The 24,406-nt window shown below is 33.5% G+C and overlaps 1 protein-coding gene across 2 annotated transcripts in view; it reads right to left on the bottom strand.

Annotated features, from left to right (window-relative positions):
• The window catches only part of Brca2 (BRCA2 DNA repair associated), a 70,225-nt gene that overhangs the window by 27,816 nt on the left and 18,003 nt on the right, over positions 1 to 24,406 (bottom strand). For both annotated transcript variants that reach the window (XM_048800799.1, XM_048800800.1), the window contains 8 exons: positions 18,375 to 23,285; positions 15,617 to 15,712; positions 10,868 to 10,937; positions 6,354 to 6,787; positions 5,648 to 5,829; positions 4,331 to 4,518; positions 2,278 to 2,448; positions 1,235 to 1,589 (listed from right to left, as the gene is read on the bottom strand). In XM_048800799.1, the coding sequence (XP_048656756.1) occupies positions 1,235 to 1,589; positions 2,278 to 2,448; positions 4,331 to 4,518; positions 5,648 to 5,829; positions 6,354 to 6,787; positions 10,868 to 10,937; positions 15,617 to 15,712; positions 18,375 to 23,285 (6,407 nt within the window). The remainder of the gene's footprint in view (positions 1 to 1,234; positions 1,590 to 2,277; positions 2,449 to 4,330; positions 4,519 to 5,647; positions 5,830 to 6,353; positions 6,788 to 10,867; positions 10,938 to 15,616; positions 15,713 to 18,374; positions 23,286 to 24,406) is intronic.

Genomic DNA, 24,406 nt, shown 5'->3' with positions numbered 1-24,406 from the left:
ATTAGAAGTTGTAGGCCCTTAGAACCAGGGAATAAGTCTAGAAAGATGACACAGAATCCAGGAAATAGGGTTTCTAGCATGCACACATATACACACACAATAAAGAGTAAGATGTCAGTGGTAAGGATGTAGAAAAGTAAAAAACAAAGAAGACATGTAATAACTCCAGGGAAAGCAGTAAATGATAAAGAAAGGATATAGTATATATGTACTATGTTGCAGAAAATATTTTCATAGTTATTATAATGTAAACACAGAGTATAAACTTCACTAAAAATTATGCCGCACTGGTATGGGGATATGGGGGAAGAGAAATATGTGGTGGTGTGGTGTAAGAGACCTAAATCTTCATCTTCTACAGCAGGAAGTTAATAGTTAATGTATAAACTGAAGGGGAAAAGACATGGCAGTATAAACAAAAGAAATAGCCACGTGATTGTTAATGGTCACTTCTGAAGCACAAAGAGGAGATGTGCTAGGGATAGCTTTTGTTTTGGTCATAAGCCTTATATTATTTGACTTTCCGAACTATGCACACACACAGATTTAATAATAACAAATAACAAACAAGAAGATGAAAACCATCACAACTTTGATATTCTAAGCAACAAACCAGAAGCCTGTTTTCGCTTGATGAAAGGCCAAATAAAATCTCTTTACCTTAAAAATGTTTAATTTATGAAATTCTCCCCTGAATTAGAGATGCAGCATACAACTGAAGTAAATTTTATACAAGGTTACCATGTCATTGAATCTGTATGTGCAACATCATCAGTAACTTTTAATGGCAATACTGCTACTATTCAACATGACAATGTCCTGTTGTATGGTTTCAAATACACACAGAGACCAGAGGTATTTTATTATTACACATTTGAGAAGCACTAAAACCTAATTCTCTAATCACACTGGAAAGGGGATCTGATCAAGTAATCAAGCAGAAACAAAGCTATGAGAAGACGGCAGTAAAGGATATAGGTATTGAAACCAAATTCTAGTACAAATTGACTTTCTCTTTAATTGGAACAATATTTAGCTCAAGAAATATCTCTGGCTCTTCCCAAAATGACACAAATTGTCTAAATAATCTGCCTCTTACATTGTCAGAACGTTTTCAAGAAATATAGCAATTTTACTAACATAAGTAAATTTAAAAATTTAAGTATAAGACCTCTCTTGAATTTAAATGAGTCAGCGGCTTGATTCTTATCCAGTATGCATTAATTTAATTTACCTTTAACATAAGAGATTCTGGGGCTTCAAGAGGTGTACAGGCATCAGGAGAGCCCACCAATTCTGCTCCATGAATAACGATCTTCTGACCTACAGCCAGTCTCCCATTCTTTAAGAGCGCTAAGAGAGGAGGGTCCAACAGGGCCTTGACAGCATACCATCCATCTGTAAGTTCAATAATGGCCACTTTCTTGGCATCTACACCACTAGTTTTACTGCTAGAAGTTTCAGATATGTCAGTGATGGATGAAATGATGTCAGAAACACAGAGGACTAGTGTTTTTGCAGCCGTATCATCCCTTTCCAGGATCTTTTTTATAGCAGATCTTCTGCTTCTATCAATTTCCACATCATATCTAAAAATGAAAAGAAAATGCCTGTTTTAGGAATTGTACCATAAACAAAGTCACTGAGTAATTGAGAATAAAATTAATTTAGCAGCTGGGTACACTGGCAAACACCTGTAATCCCAGGGCTTGGGAGGCTGCGGCAGGAGTATTTAGAATGCAAAGTCAGCTTAGCAACAGTGAGGCACTAAGCAACTCAATGAGAACAAAAATAAAATACAAAAAAGGGCTGGGGATGTGGTTCAGTGGTCAAGTGCCCCTGAGTACAGTCCCTGGTACCCTACACCCCGCCCCCTGCCCCAATTAATTTGGCAAAGAAATACTGAGAAATACTTGAAAAACTTTTAGGTAGAAAATACATTTTTATATTGTTAAAATATGAAAACTAAAATTTAAAAATACAAAAATGCTTTATTATTAATATCTGTATAATTGATCAGATTAGTAAGTCATATTCTTCTCATATGCCAAGTAGTTGAAGAGAAAGTTGGGGGAAGAGAAAAACCAGAGGTAATATATGAATGTATGACCTCTCTAAGTGGTCTGGGCAATAACTAGAGAACAACTCTATACAACATGAAGCAGGGTAGGACGGGAACTGGCTCAGGTACCATCTTTGACACAGAAGTCACAGACTGAGCAAATACCTGAATTATACCACAGTTTAAGATTACTTAATATAATACTTTAAACTTGCCTGTATTTTAGTTGAAGAAGAACCCTTTCTGGATTTAGGCATCTATTAGCAAATTCCTTAGGAAAAGCAAATTCCATAGCTGCCAGTTTCCATATAATCCATCTGTAGTGATTATAGACCCAAACTCTAGAAATAAGTTTTGGGTCAACACCTGGGGTGTCACACAAAGCCCTGAACAAATAAATGCATAATAATATAATAACAAACATATAGGTTGATGATATTATGTTAAACAATTATAATTATTCTTTATACATAAAACTATATTGTACATGATTCAAAAGGTTTTACAAGTGACCATATGATCTATAAGTAATAAAATTTTAGAAAATCATTTAGCACTTATCAAAATAGCATACTAATAAAAACTCCACTTAACAGAACAGTCAATACAATGCTTTCAACTCATGTAGAGTTGTTGCTGGAAAATTAAGTTGCTAATTTAAAATAATTATATTTTAGACTACTGTTCTATTAAAGAGAATGTTTTTAAGCCAGGAATGGTGGAGCATGCCTGTACTCCCAGCAACATGGGAGGCTGAGGCAGGAGGATCATAGGTTCAAAGTTAGACTCAGCAACTTAGTGAGGCCATGAGCAACTTAGTGAGATCCTGACTCAAAAAATGAAAAAGAGCTGGGATGTGGCTCAGTGGTTAAGTGTCCCTGGGTTCAATCCCCAGGACCACAAAAAGGGAATGCTTTTAAAATCACACCCAGGAAAACTCTTCCCTAGTCCTGGTGCTTCCTTGGCAGCATTCCCTCTCTTCTCAAATCTCTAACTGCTTCTATTGTCTTGTACTCTCTCTGAGCCCTAAGACAACAGAAGTACTCAAAAGAGGACTTCTACAGCCTCCCTCTTCACACCTACTCACCACAGCCCCTGTGTCCTTATCCGATACCTTCTGCCATTGGTACACCAGCTCCCACCCTCTGTTGCTCCATCCTTCACCTAAGAAATGACTCCTCCTGCACCATCAAATTCTTCCCTCTCTGCTGAATGACATGCATCAGCATAAAACAGTTTTATCCTCTAACACCTATCCAGCTTTATCCATTTTCAGAGTATTCATCACCTTCCAACATAGAAATTACTGGCTATTTTTAAAACTTTCTGTTCTTTCCACCCCAGTAGAATGCATGACTCATTAAAGCAACTACCTTTTTTGGTTTTTTTTTGCTTTGTGATACCTAGTGTCCAGAATAATACCTGGCACATAGTGGATGCACAATAAATATTCACTGAATGATCCAGAGACAACCCATAGGTGACTCAACACTATGAACCCTGACCACTTGACTACAGAATAATCACTCAAGCTCCATGCTATGCATTCTCTGTAGTACAAGAAAATACAATGGTTTTACTATACTTCTCCTACTAGAATCTACAGCAGATGTTAGTTATCTAAGATGCATGCATGATGTAAATACGGCTCCTATTTTAAACTACTCCAAAAAAGTAAAAAATATCTTCAGGAAAAAATATTTAAGATTATTAATTTTGGAAGGATGCAGAGTTTTTAAAAATAAGGGTTCTAGAGAAAGAATTCCCATCTCTTGCACTTGGTGTGAGGTGATACATCTTAATGGCAAAAATTTTTAAATTATGTTTGTGTAAACATTAGACTCAAAAGTAGTTATATAGTTCCTAAATTATTGATGTTTTAGAGCTTTGAGATTTTCTTGTTATTTGGTATTACTGATATTTAAATATTTCTGTTTAACTTTTAGTATTTATATTTTGTACTTATTAAAATATATAATAAAAAAGAATATGACATAAATGTGTATGTGTGTGGGTCCCTCATAAGTCTAATTCAAATTTAACTTATCCACTTTTATTTTGTAAATGCACAAGAAAAAGTCAATTTAAGAAACCAAATTCATTAAATCCCAGGACAAACCATGTTCATTTTTCATAAGATTTTAACAGAATGCTTACTGAATCACAATACACTTAAAATGATTCAATGTATAAAATATTTATTTCTAGTGAACTTTATAGGAATTATAGTATATATTAAAGCTAACAAAATCTTTTTGCATACAGTACCTATAAAATTCTTCTTTTCCAGTCTTTCCATCATTGGAGGGTATGAGCCATCCACCATCAGCCAACTGGACTCCCTTTCCAGCCCATAAATCTTCCTTACTAAAATAATCCTGAGTGTGAAACTGAAAAGACCCTGCATTTTTGCTGTTAATCTTTATGCAATGTTTAGAAACACCATACATATAGAGCTGCACAAAATAAACAGAAAAATTTGATGACAAATAAAAGAAAATAAACATTTCATAGTATAAAAATAATTATAATAAGTCAAAACTGAATTTGCCAAGAATTTTTCATTTAAATATTAAATTATTCAGTATAAAAATATTTAACTGTGCTGGGGGTACAGCACAGTGGTAGACTATGTGCTTAGCATGCACAAGGCCCTGGGTTTGATTCTCACCACCATTTACACACATACATCAAGACAAAAACAAAAAGACAACAACAAAAATAAATAAATAAACTTCTTAGCTAGAAGCTAATTTTAATGTATTATAAACAACCTAAACATTCAAGTGTATAAGCTTCATGCTAAATATGCCACAGGAAAGCACTGTGGGGATAAAGAAATAATTTATGAAATCTCTTGAATTCAAAAGTATAGGAGAAGGAGAACAGGGGAGAGTGCCAGTATTACTGAAGCCTGGCGAAGATTCACACTAGCATGCTTAACCCAACATGTCTGTGTTCAACACTTCACTCAGGAGTCAGACCTTTGATTTAGAATTCCAGCTCTTCAACTTTCTGATTACATAACTCTGGGGAGTTACTTATCTCTATGCTTCAGTCCTCTCATTTACAAAGTGATGGGCAAAATTATATTTTTCATACAGGGTGACTGTAAAGATTAAGCAAAATAGAACCAATGCATGTAAAATGCTAAGTGCTCAGTACTTGGAAACGGCTCAATAAATGTGAGCTATTAATATTATTTCCATTTTTTCATTGTGAAAAATTCTACCTAGACTACTAGTAGTAGCTTAACCAGAAATCTCTTTTAAATATGTAAATAGTCTTTAGGGCTGAGATTTAAGGTGACTAATTATCCCCTAATGCCTAGCTGACAGCACTTATAGTAATGAAATAAATAAGAAAGATAGGGGAAAAAGAAAAAGTAATTTTGAAGCACAGATCACTTTGGTAAGGAAAGGCCAAGAGGGAGGCTGCCAGGTAGGTAGGTGGATTAGGAAGCACAGTGATCTCTTTCATCCATTATTTCACTAATTTTTTTTCATTCTTAAACAATTTGCCCGTACTTAAACTATTAATGGAAGAGTGCCACAGAAGATATTAGTACAATACACAAAAGTGTACCTGTTTATGAGAACACGCAGAGGGAGCTCGGCCTCCTACTGCTGCTTTCAGAGAGATTCGAGGAAGAGTGGAGGTTTTTGCAAGATATAGACTGCCTGGCTGTGGAAAGATATGTTGTTCTTGTTTCTTTTTAATTCGCATATCCTGTTTCTCTCTGGCATTCTGAAGGCTTATAATTAAATCTGTTAAAGACCAAATAATTAGCAAAAAAATAAATCTAAATGTAAATTTAGAAAGTGCACCCCCTGCTTTATAAAACTACATGTATCAATTTACTCTAATTTTATATGCATTGAAAAAAGGAGCCCCTATCATTTTTAAATTTTCAGAGATAATAAAATTTCAACTTGTTAAATTGTACATAAAGATTAGACATACATCTATTACTTTTATTTCAATTTTAGAAGACAATTAGTAGCATGATAAAATATACTCCATAAATAACAGTCCTGGATTGTGTGTCTAGTAGTCCTTTAAAAATTTTTTTAAACAAGAAAGGCCACAAGTTCTTTGGGGAAATCAAAACAAATCATTGGAATAATTTAAACCTAATCTTTGGATTTAGAAAATCTAAAACATTAAAAAAGGTTCTGAAATTATTAATCACCACAAAATAGGGAAACCCTTCAAGAATATTACTACAAGATTTTAACGAGAAATATCTAACCAAAAGGCAAAAATGGGTCACACAAATTATCTCACAAACCTAAAGATTCTTCTTCACAATTTGGGACAATCATAGTTGTTACTTGACTGGTGCTGATTTTGTCAAATTGATGAATATCACTGTCGTTAATATTGTTTTCCTTATCACAAGAGCCACATTCATTTATGTTTCTTTGTTTTTGTTTGTTTTCACCCAAATTAATATTCTTGGAAACACAATGTTCATCTCTGTAAAAATGTGATTTAGTTTTGAAAGGTGGGACAAAGACTTTGTTTGATTTTCCTGTAGTAATTGAGTATCTCATTTTTTCGTTTCTTGTAGCAGGATCTTTATAAAGTGGCTGCTCTGAAACTGGCAAATTGCTTGAAGATTTTTCTGAAGTCAGGTGTTCATAAAGATGAGATTTAGATAGAAATTTCTGACCAGGTACAGTAAAATTTGGTTTCTGGGTTTCTTGCTGTTTCTTAGTTGTGCTACATTAGAGAGAGAAAATATTTAAGTCTGATCATACACGTTTAGGTATATGCCATTTTTGTAGACTCTCAAATGCTACATGGCAATTCTATTCAGATAATTGTTTTGCATTCATCATGGTTACCATTCCAAAACAATACCATACTTTTCTAGGCTATAACTGTTTCTTACACATTTATTTCTAGCCTTTGATTTTACAATCTATTTAACACAATAGAGTACAACAGAGTCTGTCAAAAGTGGGTCTTCTCAGTGTGTGTCCCATTCAATTTTACCACAGGACTCCTTCCTTACCTCCTTATTAGTGAAATATCTGCCCATCCTCTCTGGCTTCTGCTTTTACCAGAACTCTTGAGCCCATCTAATAATTCATTCTATTAATAAGTCTTACTCTTTCAAATAGTATTCTCCCCGTCTCCTCCACCTGTACATACATTTCTTTTTTTTTTAAAATATTTATTTTTTAGTTGTAGTTGGACACAATACCTTTATTTTATTCACTTATTTTTCTGTGGTGCTGAGGATCGAACCCAGGGTCTCGCACATTGGAGGCGAACGCTCTACCACTGAGCCACAACCCCAGCCCCAAATATTTTTTTCAATTGTAGATGGACACAATATCTTTATTTATTATTTTTATGTGGTGCTGAGGATAGAACCCAGTGCCTTACATGTTCAAGGCAAGTGCTCTGCCACTGAGCTACCGCCCCAGCCCGTTTATACATTTATTTTTAAAAATAATCTTTGTGTTTTTTTTAATAAAACTTTATTTTTTATTTATTTTTATGTGGTGCTGAGGATCAAACCCAAGGCCTTGAATGTGTGGGGAAAGCGCTCTACCGTTGATCCATAACCCCAGCCCCTGTTTATACATTTTTTGAGTGCTTCTTTATGTAGGCACATTTTTCTCAGCCTTATTTCTACTTCAAGGTAATATTCATCGTTACCTACACTCTGTGGTCAACTTTCTTCAACAGGTAATTTTTCCACTTCCTCAATTTTCACTAAATGAGCTCTCCTTTCTCTCACTATTTTGAGAAATTGTTCTCAATGCAGTTGCTAATAACCTCCCACTATGGAAAACGAAGATTTATCTCTGTCAACACCACCTCCACTTTACAGTATATATAAAACTGTATTTGATTCTATCAATTTCCAACATTTGTATTATGACTAAGCACATTTTATAGATGAATGTATTATATTCTGAGACAAAATGGTTTCTATCCAAAAATCCTATCACTGACTAAACATCAATTAAGAGGGTGGGTAGACAGGCTGTGGATGTAGCTCAGTGTCAGTGAACCTGCCTACCATGCATGAGGCTCTAGGTTCAATCCCCAGCACATCAAAAATTGAGTAAGAATAGATATTTTTCAGATGCATAGTGCCAAAAGATTTATCTCCCATGCATTTTTCTCAGAAAAGTAACCAAAACAAGTGCATAAATAAGGAGAAAAATGTGGAACTTTAGAAACATGAATTAAACATAGAAAAAGGTAGCTCTTGGAATGGAATTGAAGAGAAATTCCAGAATCACAAATGTGATGTTCAGTCTAGAGAAGCAGCAAGAGCACTTTGGAACAGAAAATAGAGCCTCAGAACAGTTTGCCTGCAAGGTAAAATTAAAGCATTACTTAAGTAATGTTTTGTTTTTGAGACGGGATCTCACCATGTTACCCATGCTGGCCTTGAACTTGGGATCTTCCTCCTTCAGCCTCCCAAGTAGCTGGGATTAGTATGCACCAAGCTAAAAAAAAAATGTTCGTTTTTTTCCTGTGTGGCACGCTGGGGATCAAACTCAGGGCCTTACACATGCTAGCATGCACTTTACCATTGAGTTATACCTACAGCCCCTGCTACTATTATTATCGTTAATATTATTTTCCATTTCTATTTTTTTTTAAATATTTGCAAAACATGTATTAGACAAAGTTCTGGTGTCTAAAATACACAAATAATTCTTAAAATCTATAAGAAAAAAACAAACCCAATTTAACAATAGCTAGAAATCTTAACAGAAACCTTACCAAGTAAGACACAGATGGCCAATAAGCTATGAAAAGATGCTAATACAATAACATATATCATTAGAAATTGCAAACTAAAACAAAAATGATACACCACTATCTTTCTGTTAGAAAGGCAAAAATCCACATTACTGAGAAAACCCAATGCCAGTGAATATGTGGAGCAACAGGAAGTCTCATTCATTACTGATGGGAGTTCCAAATGGTACATCCGTTTTGGAAAGTAATTTGGCAATTTCTCACAAAACCAAATGTCCTCTTAACCATATGATCCAGCAATCATGATCATTGTTATTTACCCAAATCATCTGAAAAATGATGCTCACACAAAATTTGCACACTAATATTTATGGAAGCTTTATTCATAATTGCCTAAAATTGAAACAAATGAAGGTGTCCTTGTGTGAGGACAGAAACACAAGAAAGATGGCCTTCAATAGATTAATTGATCAATATCTACCTATATAATGGAATATTATTCAGTGCAAAAATGAAGAGTTATCAAGGTACAATGGAACCTTTAATTCACATTGCTAAGTAAAAGTGCCATTATGAAAATACTATATACTATATAATTCCAATTATATAGTATTCTGGGAAAGGCAAAACTATGGAGACAGTGGTTGCCAGGGATTTTAGAGAAGAGATTTTTAGCCCCTGCTTCTTCTAGAGAGTTAATTTACTTGTGTCATCATATTTTTAATTTCTAAGAGCTCTTTTTATAGTAATTTTTTCTTATATTAAGATATATCTTATCTGAGAATATCTAAGTTTTTTCAAATTATTCTACTTGCATAATCTGTTTCCTCTATCTTTTTTTGCTTTTGTTTTTGTATTTTGGCTACCATCTTTCATAGTGGCTTCCTTCCAATGATCTTTGCTCATTTAAAAAGATGCACTAAAGAGCTGAACAGAAGTTTCCATATGTTTACAGAACCTGTCAATTACTGGATTAACTGTCTGATGACTGGCTATGCTGTTTCATTTGAATACTGGTAACAGTATTTTTAGGTCTTTTCTGTTGGGCTGGTCATATTCCCTGAGGCCCCTCTACTTCCAAATCTTCCAGTCTTGTCAGCATTTGGGAACCAAAGGTGGGTAGGAGGCTAAGCGTCTCACTGCTTGATATACAGATTTTTACTTAATTCCTGTTTTCAGTACCCTTCCAACTGTGGCTTGTGTTCCCTTCTCTTATCCCACCTCCAAATCAGAACTCCAATTTAACTGCTCAATGGAATAACTAACCACCTGGTTTTCCGGGAAAGAGCAATAAATGCCTATTAGCAACAGAGGAGGGGAACCAGATGGTTCTTAAACAGAATTTTATCTAATCTTACTTCTTCTACTTTACCAAGAGAAATACATTGCGCTGCCAATTTGAGTCTTTCTCGGGTTGTTTGGGGTAAACTGGTAGCTTCTCTGCTTGCCCTAATGACAGGTTTTAGCTTTCTTAGGTTTACTAAGTCATTCACATTTTTGGCTTCCAAACTTTTGGTATTTGTTTCTTTTGATCAGAGTTCTTGGGAATTACATGTTTAAAAAATTCTCTTGGGCTGGAGCTGTGGCTCAGTGGTAGAGTGCTTGTCTTAGATGTGTGAGGTACTGGGTTCGATCCTCAGCACAACATAAAAAGAGATATTGTGTCCGTCTACAACTAAAAACGTATTTTTAAAAATTATCTTGGTAATTTTAGTAGGCTTTAGAGAAGGAGAGATAAAAGGATATCTTCGATATCTGCCATCTTATTGTTAATTATTTTTAATATTTCCTTAATTCTTCTCAACCTCTGTACATCATTCACAAAATTGGCATGTAATCAGTTTGTGTACTTTACAAGGCTGCCATGAAACTAAAAAAATAAAATACAGTATAAACAGCACTATAAAATACCAAAATATTGAATTACTTAATCCTTATACAGGCTTTCAAAAAGGGAAGTGTTAATTTCTTTACTGCATAGTAGTACCATTAGTTTTAGAAATAATTCCTAAAGCCACATTTTTTTTCTAATTATATTAGTAAAATTGAAAAACAAGGTAAACATCTCACCGAAAGGGTCCACAGATAATTGGCTCTAAAGAAATGTGATGGGTAAATAATCTTCTATCATTTATTGTGCCTAGAGAGAAAATTATTTTACATTATCAATAAAAATATAATGGGAGATTTTATTTTCTATTGGCCTATTACATCTCTAATTGTAAATATTTATACAAAATTCGAGACAATTATAGGCTTTAAATTTTCAATAGATTCAAAAGAAATATTTATCAAAAGAAATATTTTGTAAAAACAGTATTTCTATCTATATCTATCTTTTTATCTTTTTATCTATGTCTTTCTTATTTTTAAGTAAGAAAGACAGGGGAACACATACTTATTTTTTTTTTTAACAAGAAGAAATCATCAAAAGGTGAGCAAGGGCTAAGGCACAGAGTCAGTGCATTCAAATTGATAATAGCTATATACCAAATAACTCATAGTATAAACATAAAGAGAAGCAAAGCTTTAGATATTATTCATTCTCAGTATATTATTTATACCTATAAAACTTTTAATTAATTAAATCATTAATAGGGGATTGACTGAATAAGCTAGGATACACTGATACAGCCATATGATCAAGTACCATGTAACCATAAGAATGAATGAGAAAGATCTCTATATACTCATTATGGGGTAATCCCCAAATAAATTTTTAAGTAAAAGCAGTCTGTCTGTCTATCTATCTATATATCTATCTATCTTTTTGAGTAAGAAAGACAGTGAGAACACACATATATATATTTTTTTAACAAGAAGAAATCATCAAAAAGAATTAAAAAAAAAAAAAAAACTATTTCAAAAGTGAGCAAGGGCTAAGGCACAGTCAGTGGTATGAGCACTAGTATGCACAAGGCCCTGGTTTCAATCCCAGCACCACCAAGATACTTTAAAAAAAAAAAAAAAAAAAGGTGAGCCAAGAGGTAGGGGAAGTGGTAAAGAACATGGAGTAATAAGGAAGAACTGACCTTTCCAAGTATATCTTTCTATAGTGTTTGCAAATGAACCATGTAAATACTGTATTTCATTGCATAACAGTCACAGAACTTATGCTTTTTTTTTTTTTTGGCAAAAAAATGGGGTATGGGCTGGGATTGTGGCTCAGCAGAAGAGTGCTCGCCTAGCATGGGCAGGACCCAGGTTCGATTTTTAGCACCACATAAAAATAAAGGCATTGTGTTGTGTCCATCTACAAAAAAAAAAAATTCTCTTTCTCTTTAAAAAAAAAATGGAGTATGACAATCATGTGATTTTTTTTTTTTTTAAATTGTACTGGTATTACTTAAAAGTCATTTATTACTAAACTGGTGCAAGATTAGGATGCATGGAATACTTGTGAATATATGTTAAAACTGAATAGTTTAAATCAATGCACATGACAGTTTAGCAAACAATTTTCTGGTCGGAAAAAAGTAAACAGATTAGACATTACTGATTTGTGCATTACAACTGAAATATTATACTTGAGAAAATTTACTACAGTATTGTGAAGTATGAACTACAAAACTTAATCTTCTGGGTCCAAGATTCTGTGCTGCAATCAGTGGTTTAGTTTTCTAACATGCTGTGCTCAGCACCACTAAGAAGTGTTTACCCATAGTACTGCAGTGCTCTAGACAAACCATGCAAGTTGACTTTTGTAAGTATGCTGACAGTGCATGTGCCCTGAGAATTCCAGACTCACGATGTGCAGTGTGCGAGAAGACAAATGTGCACCCATATGCCAGTGTTGAATACATTGCTGCTGTTCACCTTTTAAATGGCGTGAAGAACAGAATTATGCCATGTGACAATTATTCGATGAAAGATTATGAACCAAGTTTTGAACTAAAAAAACAGGATGTGACAAGTATATGGTGGTAAGGATTATGTTGTGAAATACTGTATGTTATTTACTCAAATGTTGAATAAGAAAAAAGAAAATAAATGGATACAAATCTAACTTAATTATCTAAAATTATTGTGACTGACATTTGAACACAGTACTTTGATTATACATCCTTACCAATACATTAAAAATGTATTAAGGGGCTGGGGATATAGCTCATTTGGTAGTGCCTGCCTCGTATGCATAAGGCCCTGGTTCAATCCCCAGCACCATAAAATAACAACAACAACAAAAAACAATGTATTAAGGATACATCTAAAGACAAAAACTCAAAAGAATCTTTTATGGAGGAGGATCTCCTTTAGGAGATCGAAGTTGTCAAAATGTCATAATAACAATCCTGAGATGTTATTCATGTTTTCTCACGTATTCTGCAACATACTTTAATATCACCAGTCTCAAGAAAATGCACTGTAATGATTGAGCTGAGCTACACAATCATCTCATTTCTTCAAAGAATTAAGCATTTTTACTTGCAAGAATATTCAACAAACTGTAGTCATTCAGACTTGGGTATTCAGCAACATTTTTTCAAAAATGAATGAAATGAGCTTATCAAGAAAAATAAATAACAATATTGTAGCCAGTGGAAAAATTCAAGCTTTTAAATGAAAATATTCTGCAATCTGTATATGGGGTAAAAACGGGAGCTCATAACCCACTTGAATCAAAGTGTGAAATATGATATATCAAGAACTATGTAATGTTTTGAACAACCAACAATAAAAAATTTAAAAAAAAAAAAAAAAGAAAATTAGAATTATAAAAAGCTTGTATCTGGTTATGTAAGCTCGACAGTTTTCTAATACTTAGACTTTCCAGATCAGATCAATGATGTTACTATAAAGTCATCAATACTATATAATGTGTCAAAGCTCAGTGAATTAACATATTCCATATGACCAATGCATGATATTGCAAATATTAAAAATTCTCAACTTTAATTTCTAATATGGTATATATCAACAGATATAATCCATTCAAATAAATGTTCTCAGGTCCTCTATGTTTAAACTTACAAAGAGATTCTGAGATAGAAAAGTTCTAGAACCAATGCCGTAGGATACAGCGAATAAACATGTAATGTCCATTTGTGTGCAATGAATCAAAGAGAATTCTGTTGATGTACAGCTGATTAGAATAAATAATAAATAAAGCAGGCAAATGTTATTAGGAACCAAGATATAAATATTCAAAAACCAATAATACCAGCAGCAATATCATACCTAGCACCCAAATCTCTTTTTATAAACTACTAAAAGGATCTTCAAAGAAAGAGATGATTCCAGCACCATGGAAGGGAAATTACAAGATCCTAGGAAATCTTTTTGTGATACTGGTAATAAAATCAAGGAAATGCTCAAAGATTAATCAAGACATGTATTAAAAAAAAAAAAAAAAACCTTGGGAAATAGTTTGAAGAGGTTTCTACTTCCAAATTTGGGATAATTTAAACATCAGAATGAATGTTTCCTTTTTGTAAAGAAGTACAGTGTTTATGTTGTATTTTGCCTCTAAGCTTTATATGTACTTTATAAATTAAAAAATCCATGAAATCGATTTTGCTCAATAAATAAAATTATTTGCTCCCATTAACAGTGACTAATATAGCCACTTTATCCTTATGTTGAGAATTGGTAACTATCCTGTCTTCTAGGAAGAACTATAGCTTATTCTCATTTGTTAACATAAAGCTCTTTTTTGCTGAATACTGGCTAATAAAGAGCAAAAGAATTTAAAAACCAGTTTTTTACCACTGAGCTCCGCAAATTCTTGTCTTTTTGAAAGTAAAACCTATAGAACTTATTGACAAAACAGTAAAAGATAATATCAAGGTTTTTATATAATTAAATGGCAAAATGCACAGCCCCTTATTGAAAAAGGAAAGACAGGGGCTGGGATTGTGGCTCAGCGGTAGGGTGCTAGCACATGCGAGGCCCTGAATTCGATCCTCAGCATCACATAAAAATAAATAAATAAAATAAAGGTATTAAAAAAAGAAAAAGGAAAGACAAAACAAGTTTGGAGCCAGGATGAAACTGGAGTTTGGCAGTGACTTTGAGATGCATACTTAGTAATCCAAGTAGAAATGTATTAAGTAGGCAAATAAATGACTATGGAGTTCAGGGACAGGCTAAACTATAAGATAAAACTGGTAGTCACTAAAGTTTAGACATAGAAGAGATCTAAGGATCCCTGGGGCTCTCCTGTTTAGAGTAAGAACCATAAAGATGACTGTTAAAGAGTGATCCTGTAGGGAGAGAACCAAGAGACTATGGTGGGCTGAGAGATGATCAACTAGGCTAGTGGGCTGAAAGATGCAGGTAAACAGGACTAAGAAATGCCTGTTGGATTTGGCAGTATGACTTAGAAAAGACTGATTTTGGTGAAATGCTGGTGATCAAAATCCTGACTGGACTCTAGAACCTGAGCTTTAAATTATTATACTACTATAGCTTTAAATTTGATTTTTACGGCTTTTTTAAATTAAAAAAGTGATTATTGTATAATCATTTCACACTTTCTGGTTCCACAACATCCCCATTATACTAGATTTTTTTTTAATTGTTTTTAATAATACCTTTATTTTTTATTTATTTATTTTTATGTGGTGCTAAGGATCCAACCTAGTGCCTCAGGTGTCCTAGGCAAATGCTCTACCACTGAGCCACAATCCCAGCACTATACTAGGTTATGAGGGAAAAGTCTGCTTAACATATAAGAATAAACAAATAAGATACAAAAATTAAACCATACTATAAATTATTTTCTGTTACATATACCAAAAAGAACTGAGAAAGATAACTAGAATACTATGAATAGGACCTATAGAGGTGGAAAAGATATGAATAAAAAGCAAATGTTACCATCCGGAGTGCTTTTCAAAGTCTTTAAAGATTTTTCTTCATTTTCTATTATTCTGTCAAATTCATTTAACAAACTTCTTTTGATTGGGGGTTCTCCTAAAAAAATTTTTCCACACACATTTGTAAAATAAATTATATCCATTCTACTGTTTATAAGACTAAATTCATAGTTTAAAACCATAATCCATTTTCACACTATTAAATAAAACACATAATAATTATTATTTATTTATTTGTTTGTTTGTTTACTTATTTTTTTGGTACCGGGGATTGAAGTACCAGAGGTGCTTAACCACTGAGCAACATCCCCAGCCCTTTTTTATATTTTATTTACAGACAGGGTCTCATTGAATTCCTTGGGGCCTTGCTAAGTTGCTGAGGCTGGCTTTGAACTTGCAATCCTCCTGCCTTAGCCTTCTAAGCTGCTGGGATTATAGGCATACACCACTGTGCCTTGCCCAATAATTGTAATTTAAATAGTGACCATTCTACTTTGAAAGAGAAAATATATTTTTGATAACCAATTTCTACTACTGTTAAACCATTGAAATATACTGCTATTCAACCAGGTATATTGGGTGGTGCACACCTGTAATCCCAGCAACCCCAAGGCAGAAGGACCACCAAGTTTGAGGTTAGCCTTGATAAAGGTAGTGAGACCTTGTCTCAAAAAATCAAAATATCTGGGATGTACCTCAGTGGTACAGTGCCCCTGGGTTCAACCCCCAGTGCTGCAAAAACAAAAAACAAACCAAAAAAAAACCCCCCACTATTTAATAGAGTCTAAGTTTAAATGATACTGTCATTCACCACAGAAGTCACTTTTTAATAAACTAGACTGAATGTAAATCTAGGTTTACTGGCAACAAGGACAAACAAAATTTCTTCAAATAAACTTTTTAGTGGGTAGGCACTAAATTCAAAGATGAATTTATTATATGGGTCCACAAATTAGGAGTCAATAAGTGGGAGAACAGATTTTTTTAAATTACCAAATTACACTAAAATATTAGTAACACTTTTATATTTTTCTTTGGCAGTGCTGGGGGTTGGATTCTGAGACTTGTACATTTTAAACAGGTGCTCTACCACTGACCTACATCTCTGGCCCCTAGTAATATTAACACTTCTGGGTTGAGGATATAGCTCAGTTGTAGAGAGCTTGCAGAGGCTAAGATGAAACCATAATTCAAGTTATGTATTTCCATGTCATGCTGAAATTATATGTAAGAAGCACTTTGCTTTTTTGATGATTACAGGGAATGAATTTGTAGGATTTAATGAATAAAAATGTCCATTCAAGGCTTTATCAGGTGTTAGATCATAATAAAGTGGTTTAGTTGTTTTACAAGAACCTGTACTATGCAAACAACCAGAAGCTGAAAAAAGCTCTATATGTAAATGTAACAGAAGTAAGGGAAATTAAATAATAACATTGTTGAGAATATTTAGAAGTCTGAGTTGTTTTCTCAGCAGGAGGCTAACCTATATATACATGTGGAACTGCAATGGGTTGCTATAAATAAAGTCATCATTCTTCCACAAATAAAAAAAATATGATTACTTTTTAAGTATATGCACTTCTGAATTTTGTACTAAAGGACAGCAAATCATTTAAGTATTATAAATTTACTACTTGCACATGAAGCAAACTCTGTATAGAATATGACCTGGGTAACACCTGATTTAAGTAAAAACTGTAGGATGATTTAAAACGAACTGACTGGCTTCAGTGTCTTTCTTTGCTATCTGAAGAAGCTAGACAAGATTTTCTTGTTTTGTTGACAGGCTCTTCTTAAGTTGCTCAGGCTGGCCTTAACTTAAGATCCTCCAGCCTCCTGAGTAGCTCTGATTAGAGGTACAACACCACACCTGGCTAAGATTTTTGATAATGCAAATATTTTATGAGTCTACATAGTTTAAAAAGGAGCTAGTTATTTAGGATCAGCCACTCAAGAGTTGTAGAGTGAGGATTGGCATTTCCTTTAACTAATCAACAGTTTCAATAATTTAAGATTATTTCTAGCCAGACACCCTCCAAACAACAGCAACAAAATCTTACATCTCCAATTAACTAATAGTTGAACTAAGTTGTTGGATATACATTTTAAAAGAGAAGTTAGAACATCGTACAATAGCATTAAGACCATTCTATTTGCTAATAGTAATTGTTTATAGATTTTCCTAGATGAAAAAAAAAGGAAGTGAGCCAACACCTATTACATGCTCTCTCTCTACCATGTGTCAGATTCAGTGCTAAAAGCTTTTAGGTACATACTTTTCTCTTTTACTCTGTGTGAGGTCTTATTTGCATTTTATAAATATGGAAACTAAGGCTCAGAGAAACTAAGCAGTATAACTGAATAGTACATATTATAAAGTAGTATAATTAGAAACCAACCTTTAAATAAAGAGCCAGAGTATGAACCTCTGCTAAAAATATGAAAACAGTATTATACAGGCTTTGTTATGATATGAAGACAAGAGGGAATTTCAACTTTTCTAGAAAAACTTTCAAGAGTAATTTCTCAAATATAACTATTAAAAATCTCTAAAAGCATATCGAGAGGCCCTCAAAACATGACTTTGTGGTACACAAAGAAATATCAAATCAAATCACATTCCACCAAACTAGACATACAAGCCTGAGAAAGCATACTTAGCTTGTCTAATACTCTGATTGCTAGCACAGAAGGACTACTAAGAACTGAACACTTTTAAGGCAGAACTTGGCAAAACAAAAGGCAAACATACTTACCAACTGACACAAGGGCATTTCCTCTTCTTTTTCCAGTCCTTGAATTTAACAAAATCATTTCCTCATTTTTTTGGCACATAAAGAAAGAATGTTTGGCATGAGTTGGTGGTTCAGAATCTGTCAGCTCACCATCCTCCATAAAAGCTTTGGCAATCTCAACTGCTTCTGTTTCAAAACAGTTTTCTGGCTCTTTGGAGTAAGTAGAACAAACTTCTACATTTGTTTTCACAGAAACACTAGAAAAGGTCTCAGTTTGGCCAATTTCTATTATGTTTTTGGATACAGTTTGTTCTTTTCCTAAAAGATGAGTGTTCTCAACAAGTGATAATTTGGTTCCTAATACTAGGTGTTGTCTGCCTTGCTTCAACTGAGAGACATATGGAGACGCTTTAACACAGTGATTATTTCCTGAAGAAGCATTTTCAACATTATCGTTAAATTCATTATTGTAGGCCTTTTCCATTTTAGAGCTTACAGAGTGTTCCACAATTCTTTTTTCAATACAAGGAGGAGGAAGCATTCTTGATATATCTTGCCTAGATGTAGGTGAATACTGAAGGGTCTGTTCAGTTCCCATTAGATCAAATTCCTCTAACATTCCCTTAACTTTGTGTAAGGCACTTTCTGAAACTGCAACCTGTTTTCCACTTGCTGTACTAAACCCAGAAAAAGACGAATTTATGTTACACAGAAAGCTTTTCCTGGGTGATAGTACGTTTGGGGGGGCATGTGCCATAGTACTTTTTTCTCTTGTGAACGGGTTTGAATGTTCTTCATTGCTTTTAAGTGATACTTTGGAAAAGAGTTGGTTGGCATTATCTTCTATCTCAGAAAATATCCCTCTTGCCTTTTGTAATGAAGTATCTGATACTTGTACAGATTTTCCACTAGCTGTGCTAAAAATACCACAAGCATTTGTAGAAGAGAATGACCTGGGAAGCTCCCCTCTGTTAAATTCACACATATCTGAAGTTTCCAAATTGACACAAGGTGATATTTCAGAAACTTTCCCCAATCCAGACAGTTTTTGGTTATGTTGTACAACTTGTTCACTTTGAATGTCAGCAAAAACCTTATGTGAAGGCATACATATTTCTTCATCATCTAAAGAGTTAGGAAAAATAACATCCTCTAAATTATCCAGTGCTTCACTATAAGCTTTCACAATTTTTCTTTGGCAAATATCTGACTTATTCTCAGTGTTTTCCTTAATTACATTACTGTGGTCTTCTGTAAATATCTTTTTCACTTTTCTTACTGCGTCACGTGAAATACAGACTATCTTACCACTGGCTGTACTGAATGCAGATGGGCCTATCTCAAAACTTTTGAAATCAGGTATGGCCAAACTAGTAGTTCTATCTTTACTTTTGCAAGGTGAAAAGTTAGTCACAAATTTCTGTACAGAAGTATCTTCATTCACAATTTGTGGATATGTGTCCACTTTTCTAAAACTAGTGTTTTTGTCTTTCATGACTAGCTCAATATCAGAATTAATTTTATTTTTTGAGAGATATCCTGAATCATCATATACATCATTGGAATGACAAAAAGCAGAACAGCTGTTAGACATGCTATTATTACTTAAGTAAGCTGAATCTTGCTTTTCAGAGAAATGAATTTTGTCTTTTTCAGTCATGATACTGTCTAAACTATTTTCATACAAAGGATTTCCCCCATATTCCTTTATAGATTCAGCCTTGGAAGTATTTCTTTCTCCTTGACCATCTAATTCTTCTTCCCTAAGCCATTGTTTTGCTTCTAATAGTGAAGCCTGGTTCACAGAAATTTGTTTACCATGTCCTGTGTAAAATGCTAAAGCTGAATCTCCAGTGGCTGAATAAGAAAACTGATTGGTGCAACAAGTTGTAGGACTGTTTGTAGTCTCTTTTTCTATATGTTCATGCATTTTAACTTTCAGAGATATATTTAATGTATCAAGATGTTTAGTTTGTCCATATAAATCATCACTTAGCCTGGGTAACACCCCAGGCTCATTATAAACAATCTTTTTCTCATTATTAATCAGAGAATCCTGCATTTCTTCACACTTTGGAACAGTTATCATCTCACATGCTAATTCAAACCCTTTACAGTCCTTTCTGTCCTTTAGGGTCTTTGTGCCTTGTTGAGTAAAACTGGTGATTTTACTAACATCTTGCTTTTTTTCATCAAAAATATTTTTTACTTTGTCCAAAGACTCCTTTGCAATTTGTACTTTTTTCCCACTAGCAGTATGAAAACTCAACAGGTTAGATTCTTTGTTTTTTTCTATTTCACATTCAGGTTGTTGCTGGAGAGTCAGTAATTGACTCTCAATATCAACTGGAATACCTTCTTTCAATATTTTGTTTTTAACCATGTCTATTGTCCCATGTCTTGAAATGTCCATTTTCTTCTTATTTATGCCAGAAAGTAATTTAGAATTCAAGGAATCTGAAAAGTTACTCAGTTCTTCTGTTTTTTGATCAAAGAAGTTTACAACTTTATTTAATGACTCTTTGGAGACATTGATATTTTTCCCACTTGCAGTCTGAAAGGATATATCAAAAATACCACAATCTTTTATATTTTGCTCCATTTTATCTGCAGTTAACTGTTCTTTATTGAAAAAATTAACATGACATGTTTCTTCAGCTTTCACAACTTCTAAACAAGTTAAATCTGACAAATTTTCTTTAAATTGTGTGCTTCCCTCCTTAACAAACTGGCTGGGTAGCTTGAGATCTATATTGTGCTGATCAGTACATGGCAAGTCATTTTCATCTTTATGATCAGAAACTGTATCATTTTTACTTGAATCACTGTGATCAGATTCTTCTAACTTACAAGTATTTCTATTGTCATTAGTACATTTGTTATCTCCATTTTCTGTGTTTTTCATGTAATTTTCAGTATTTTCTTCAACCAAAATGTGAGTAGTCATTTCAAACTTAGTTTGTAATGTAAATTGGCATTCATTATTTTTCTTGTTTAAATTTTTATCATCGTTATGACTTTCTATCTTAAACATGGAAACTGTAGAATCAGGACATTTACTTGAAGAGAAATTTCCAGGATCTACTTCTGCATCAGTCTCCTCACTGATATTCTCAATGTCACTAAACAGTTTCACAGCTTTCTGCAGTGCTTCACTAGAAATACTCAGTTTTGTGCCACGAGCAGAATAAAAGCCTCTAAAGTCTTTGTTTTCATCTGTTAAGTAATTAGAAGCACTTTTGTTACAGTTATTTTTTAACAAATGAGCAAACTTTTGTTTAACTCCAACTGCACCTTCAAATTTTTTGCTGCTTTCTACCTGAGCAACAGATGAGGTGTCAATTGTCCGATGAACATCATCTTTCCATTCCTCAGAAGAGGTCTTTAGGCCAGTCTGGTTTCCAGGCACTTCAAATGTATTATTCTGTATTATTTGGCTTGTTTTTCTGAATTGTGTAAATTCAAACTGACTTCCTGATTCTTCTAATATAGTAGAAAGTTCTTTAATTTCTGCCTTTTGGCTAGGTGTTAAAGTATGGTTTGAATTAAAATCTCCCTTTAAAGGCAACATCTGAGTGGTTGTGTGATTATTTTCAAAATCAGAAAGAAATGTAGTACTCTTCACATATGCAGACACAGTATTAACTGATTGTGAATCAAATACACGAGGTTTGTTTAGTTTCTTCTGATTATCAAATGATAAGGTGTTTACAATTTCAATACACCCTAAACTAGCAGGATACTGTTCTTCAATGTCTTTGAAGAGCATTTTGCTTTTCTTAATGTCATGGTCAGAGAGTTTTATTTCTTTATTAGAAGCTGTTCTGAAGTTACCTCCAACATTATGATATGAAACTGGATCTAAGGGTCCTGCCCATTTGTCCATAAAGCCATTACTTCTATTTGATTTCATAGCCAAGGAGGTGTTTGACTTTAAATCTTGACCTGGAATTATTTTTAGCTGTTGCTTTACCCTATTTCTGTTCTCCTTTGTAAGATCATGGACTATACCTGATGAGTCAATACTGTCTGAAACAGACACGTGAGCTACTTGTTTTTCAGCCATGTCTGTATCTACTACCATGGTGGAATTCTTAGGAAAGGTTTTTCTTACACAACTCAGGTCTGCTTCAAGAAGTTCCTTTGTATTTCCTAAAACACGATTGTTCCTTTCACTTGTTATTTGAAAGACACAATTATTCTCAATGTCTGGGAAAAGTTCTTTAGAGTTTGGATTGACAGTTATTTCTGAAATTAAAGGAGTTTTTTCTTGGCCCTTTTGGATTACTGTTATGTTTGTATTTTGGTTGAATTGCAAGTTCATTGAAGGTGATACTACGGTTACATATTTTTTAGATAACAGCTCAGGTTTTTTAGAATTTTCATTTAGAAAACACATTTCTTGGCATTTTTCCATGGGACTCTTTTTGGGTGATTCAATACTACCTTCACAATTCTTACATTTTAGTTTCTCTGACATTTTGTATGATTCTTTTCCTCTAGAAATCATGCCTGGATCCCTGGAGCTAGGAGTTAACAAAAGTGTATTGGTATTATCATCATCTAAAAGGTTTTTCTGTGATGGAAAGTGAATGCCGCCAGATTCCACTTCTAAATGCTGTACTACAGGGTGACATGCTGCAACCAAGACCTTTTCTTTTTTCTCTGAAACTTTTTGGCTTTCTGCATTATCTTCACACTGTCTTTCCTGCAGACATGACAGAAAATCAGTTTCTGGGGCTATAAATGACTGCGGTTTTTCTTTGTGAACTTCTCCTTCTTTAAGATCCTGAGATACTATCGTATTAACATAATTATCTTGATTATTGGAACATTTCCTCAGAATTGTCCCAGAAGAGTTGGTTAAAGACAAAGTTGGTTCTTCAGCATCATTCTGTAAATAATTTCTTTTGACAGAAGAATGCAATAAACCTAAATGTAAGAACACAAAGTGACAAAATAAAATTAAAGTACTAATAATCACATTCAATAAATATTTTTCACTAAGTTAAAAAGGTGGTATTTAAATCAAGAATTACATGAAAGCAAAATATGAATGTCAGATTTAAAGCAAAATTCTAAATACTATTTTGAAATCATTACATTTTCCAGCTAAAGATAAACAGGGTCTAGGTATTATTTTTAATAATATGTATCAACTCAATCAAGATGAATATCTAGTTCAAGGAAATAGCTACCATAAATAAAAAATTTTCAAAATAATATTAATTTTTATTGAAAAATGGGGAAAAAGTCATTGTTAATATTGGTGTAGTAGGATATATAAAGGGCAGAGGAATTAGAAAAGAAACCATATCCTTAATTGTTTTGTAACAAAAAACCAAAACATTTTTAAAAAACAGAGTCTATATATATATAAGAAGGCCCCGAAAGATATCCTAATCTCAACTATAAAGATAAATGAGTTTAATTGTTCTGTTCAACTTGTTTTCTCTAGTATTTGAATTTCCTATTAGTAAGTCAAGGTTCTTAACCTCATTTAATCAGTGACCGCTACTATATACCAACTACTTCGTTGGCTTTAACTCTGATATATACAGCATCAAACGTTTTTCTATGGAAATTTAACCTAAACATCAAATGGTTCTTCTGTACTTCAATATCACCCCCATTAACATTTTCTTATAGGGAAATAAAAATCACTTTTTTGTTTGTTTTTAAGTCAGGGTCTCACTATGTTGTTCAGGCTGGCCTCAAACATTCCTCAACCTCTCAAGTAGCTGGGACTACAGGTGCATGCCCTGTTTCCTTCTTTAATATACAGTTTAGTTACTGTTAAGTGAACTATTTGTTGCTAAAGCAAGAGTTTCACTGTTTACACTTTGGAGACCCAGAAATACAGCAATAATTTAAAGCAATCTCCAAATATTTAAGACTAATAACAACAAAAATAATTATTTTAGGACTACATTAAATTTAGGTAGCAATTAGGTTTTTCTCTAGTTTTGGTATGTTTTATAGAAAACAGAGTAAAGTGGTACCACATTATTACTTGCATATAATAAAAACTTTAAAAATTAAAGCAGTAATTA

Source organism: Marmota marmota, unplaced genomic scaffold (assembly GCF_001458135.2).
Source record: "Marmota marmota marmota unplaced genomic scaffold, marMar, whole genome shotgun sequence".
In the NCBI taxonomy this organism is placed as follows: Eukaryota; Metazoa; Chordata; class Mammalia; order Rodentia; family Sciuridae; genus Marmota; species Marmota marmota.
The sequence above is the reverse complement of the archived record's forward strand: the minus strand, read 5'-3'. Positions and strand labels throughout refer to the sequence as shown.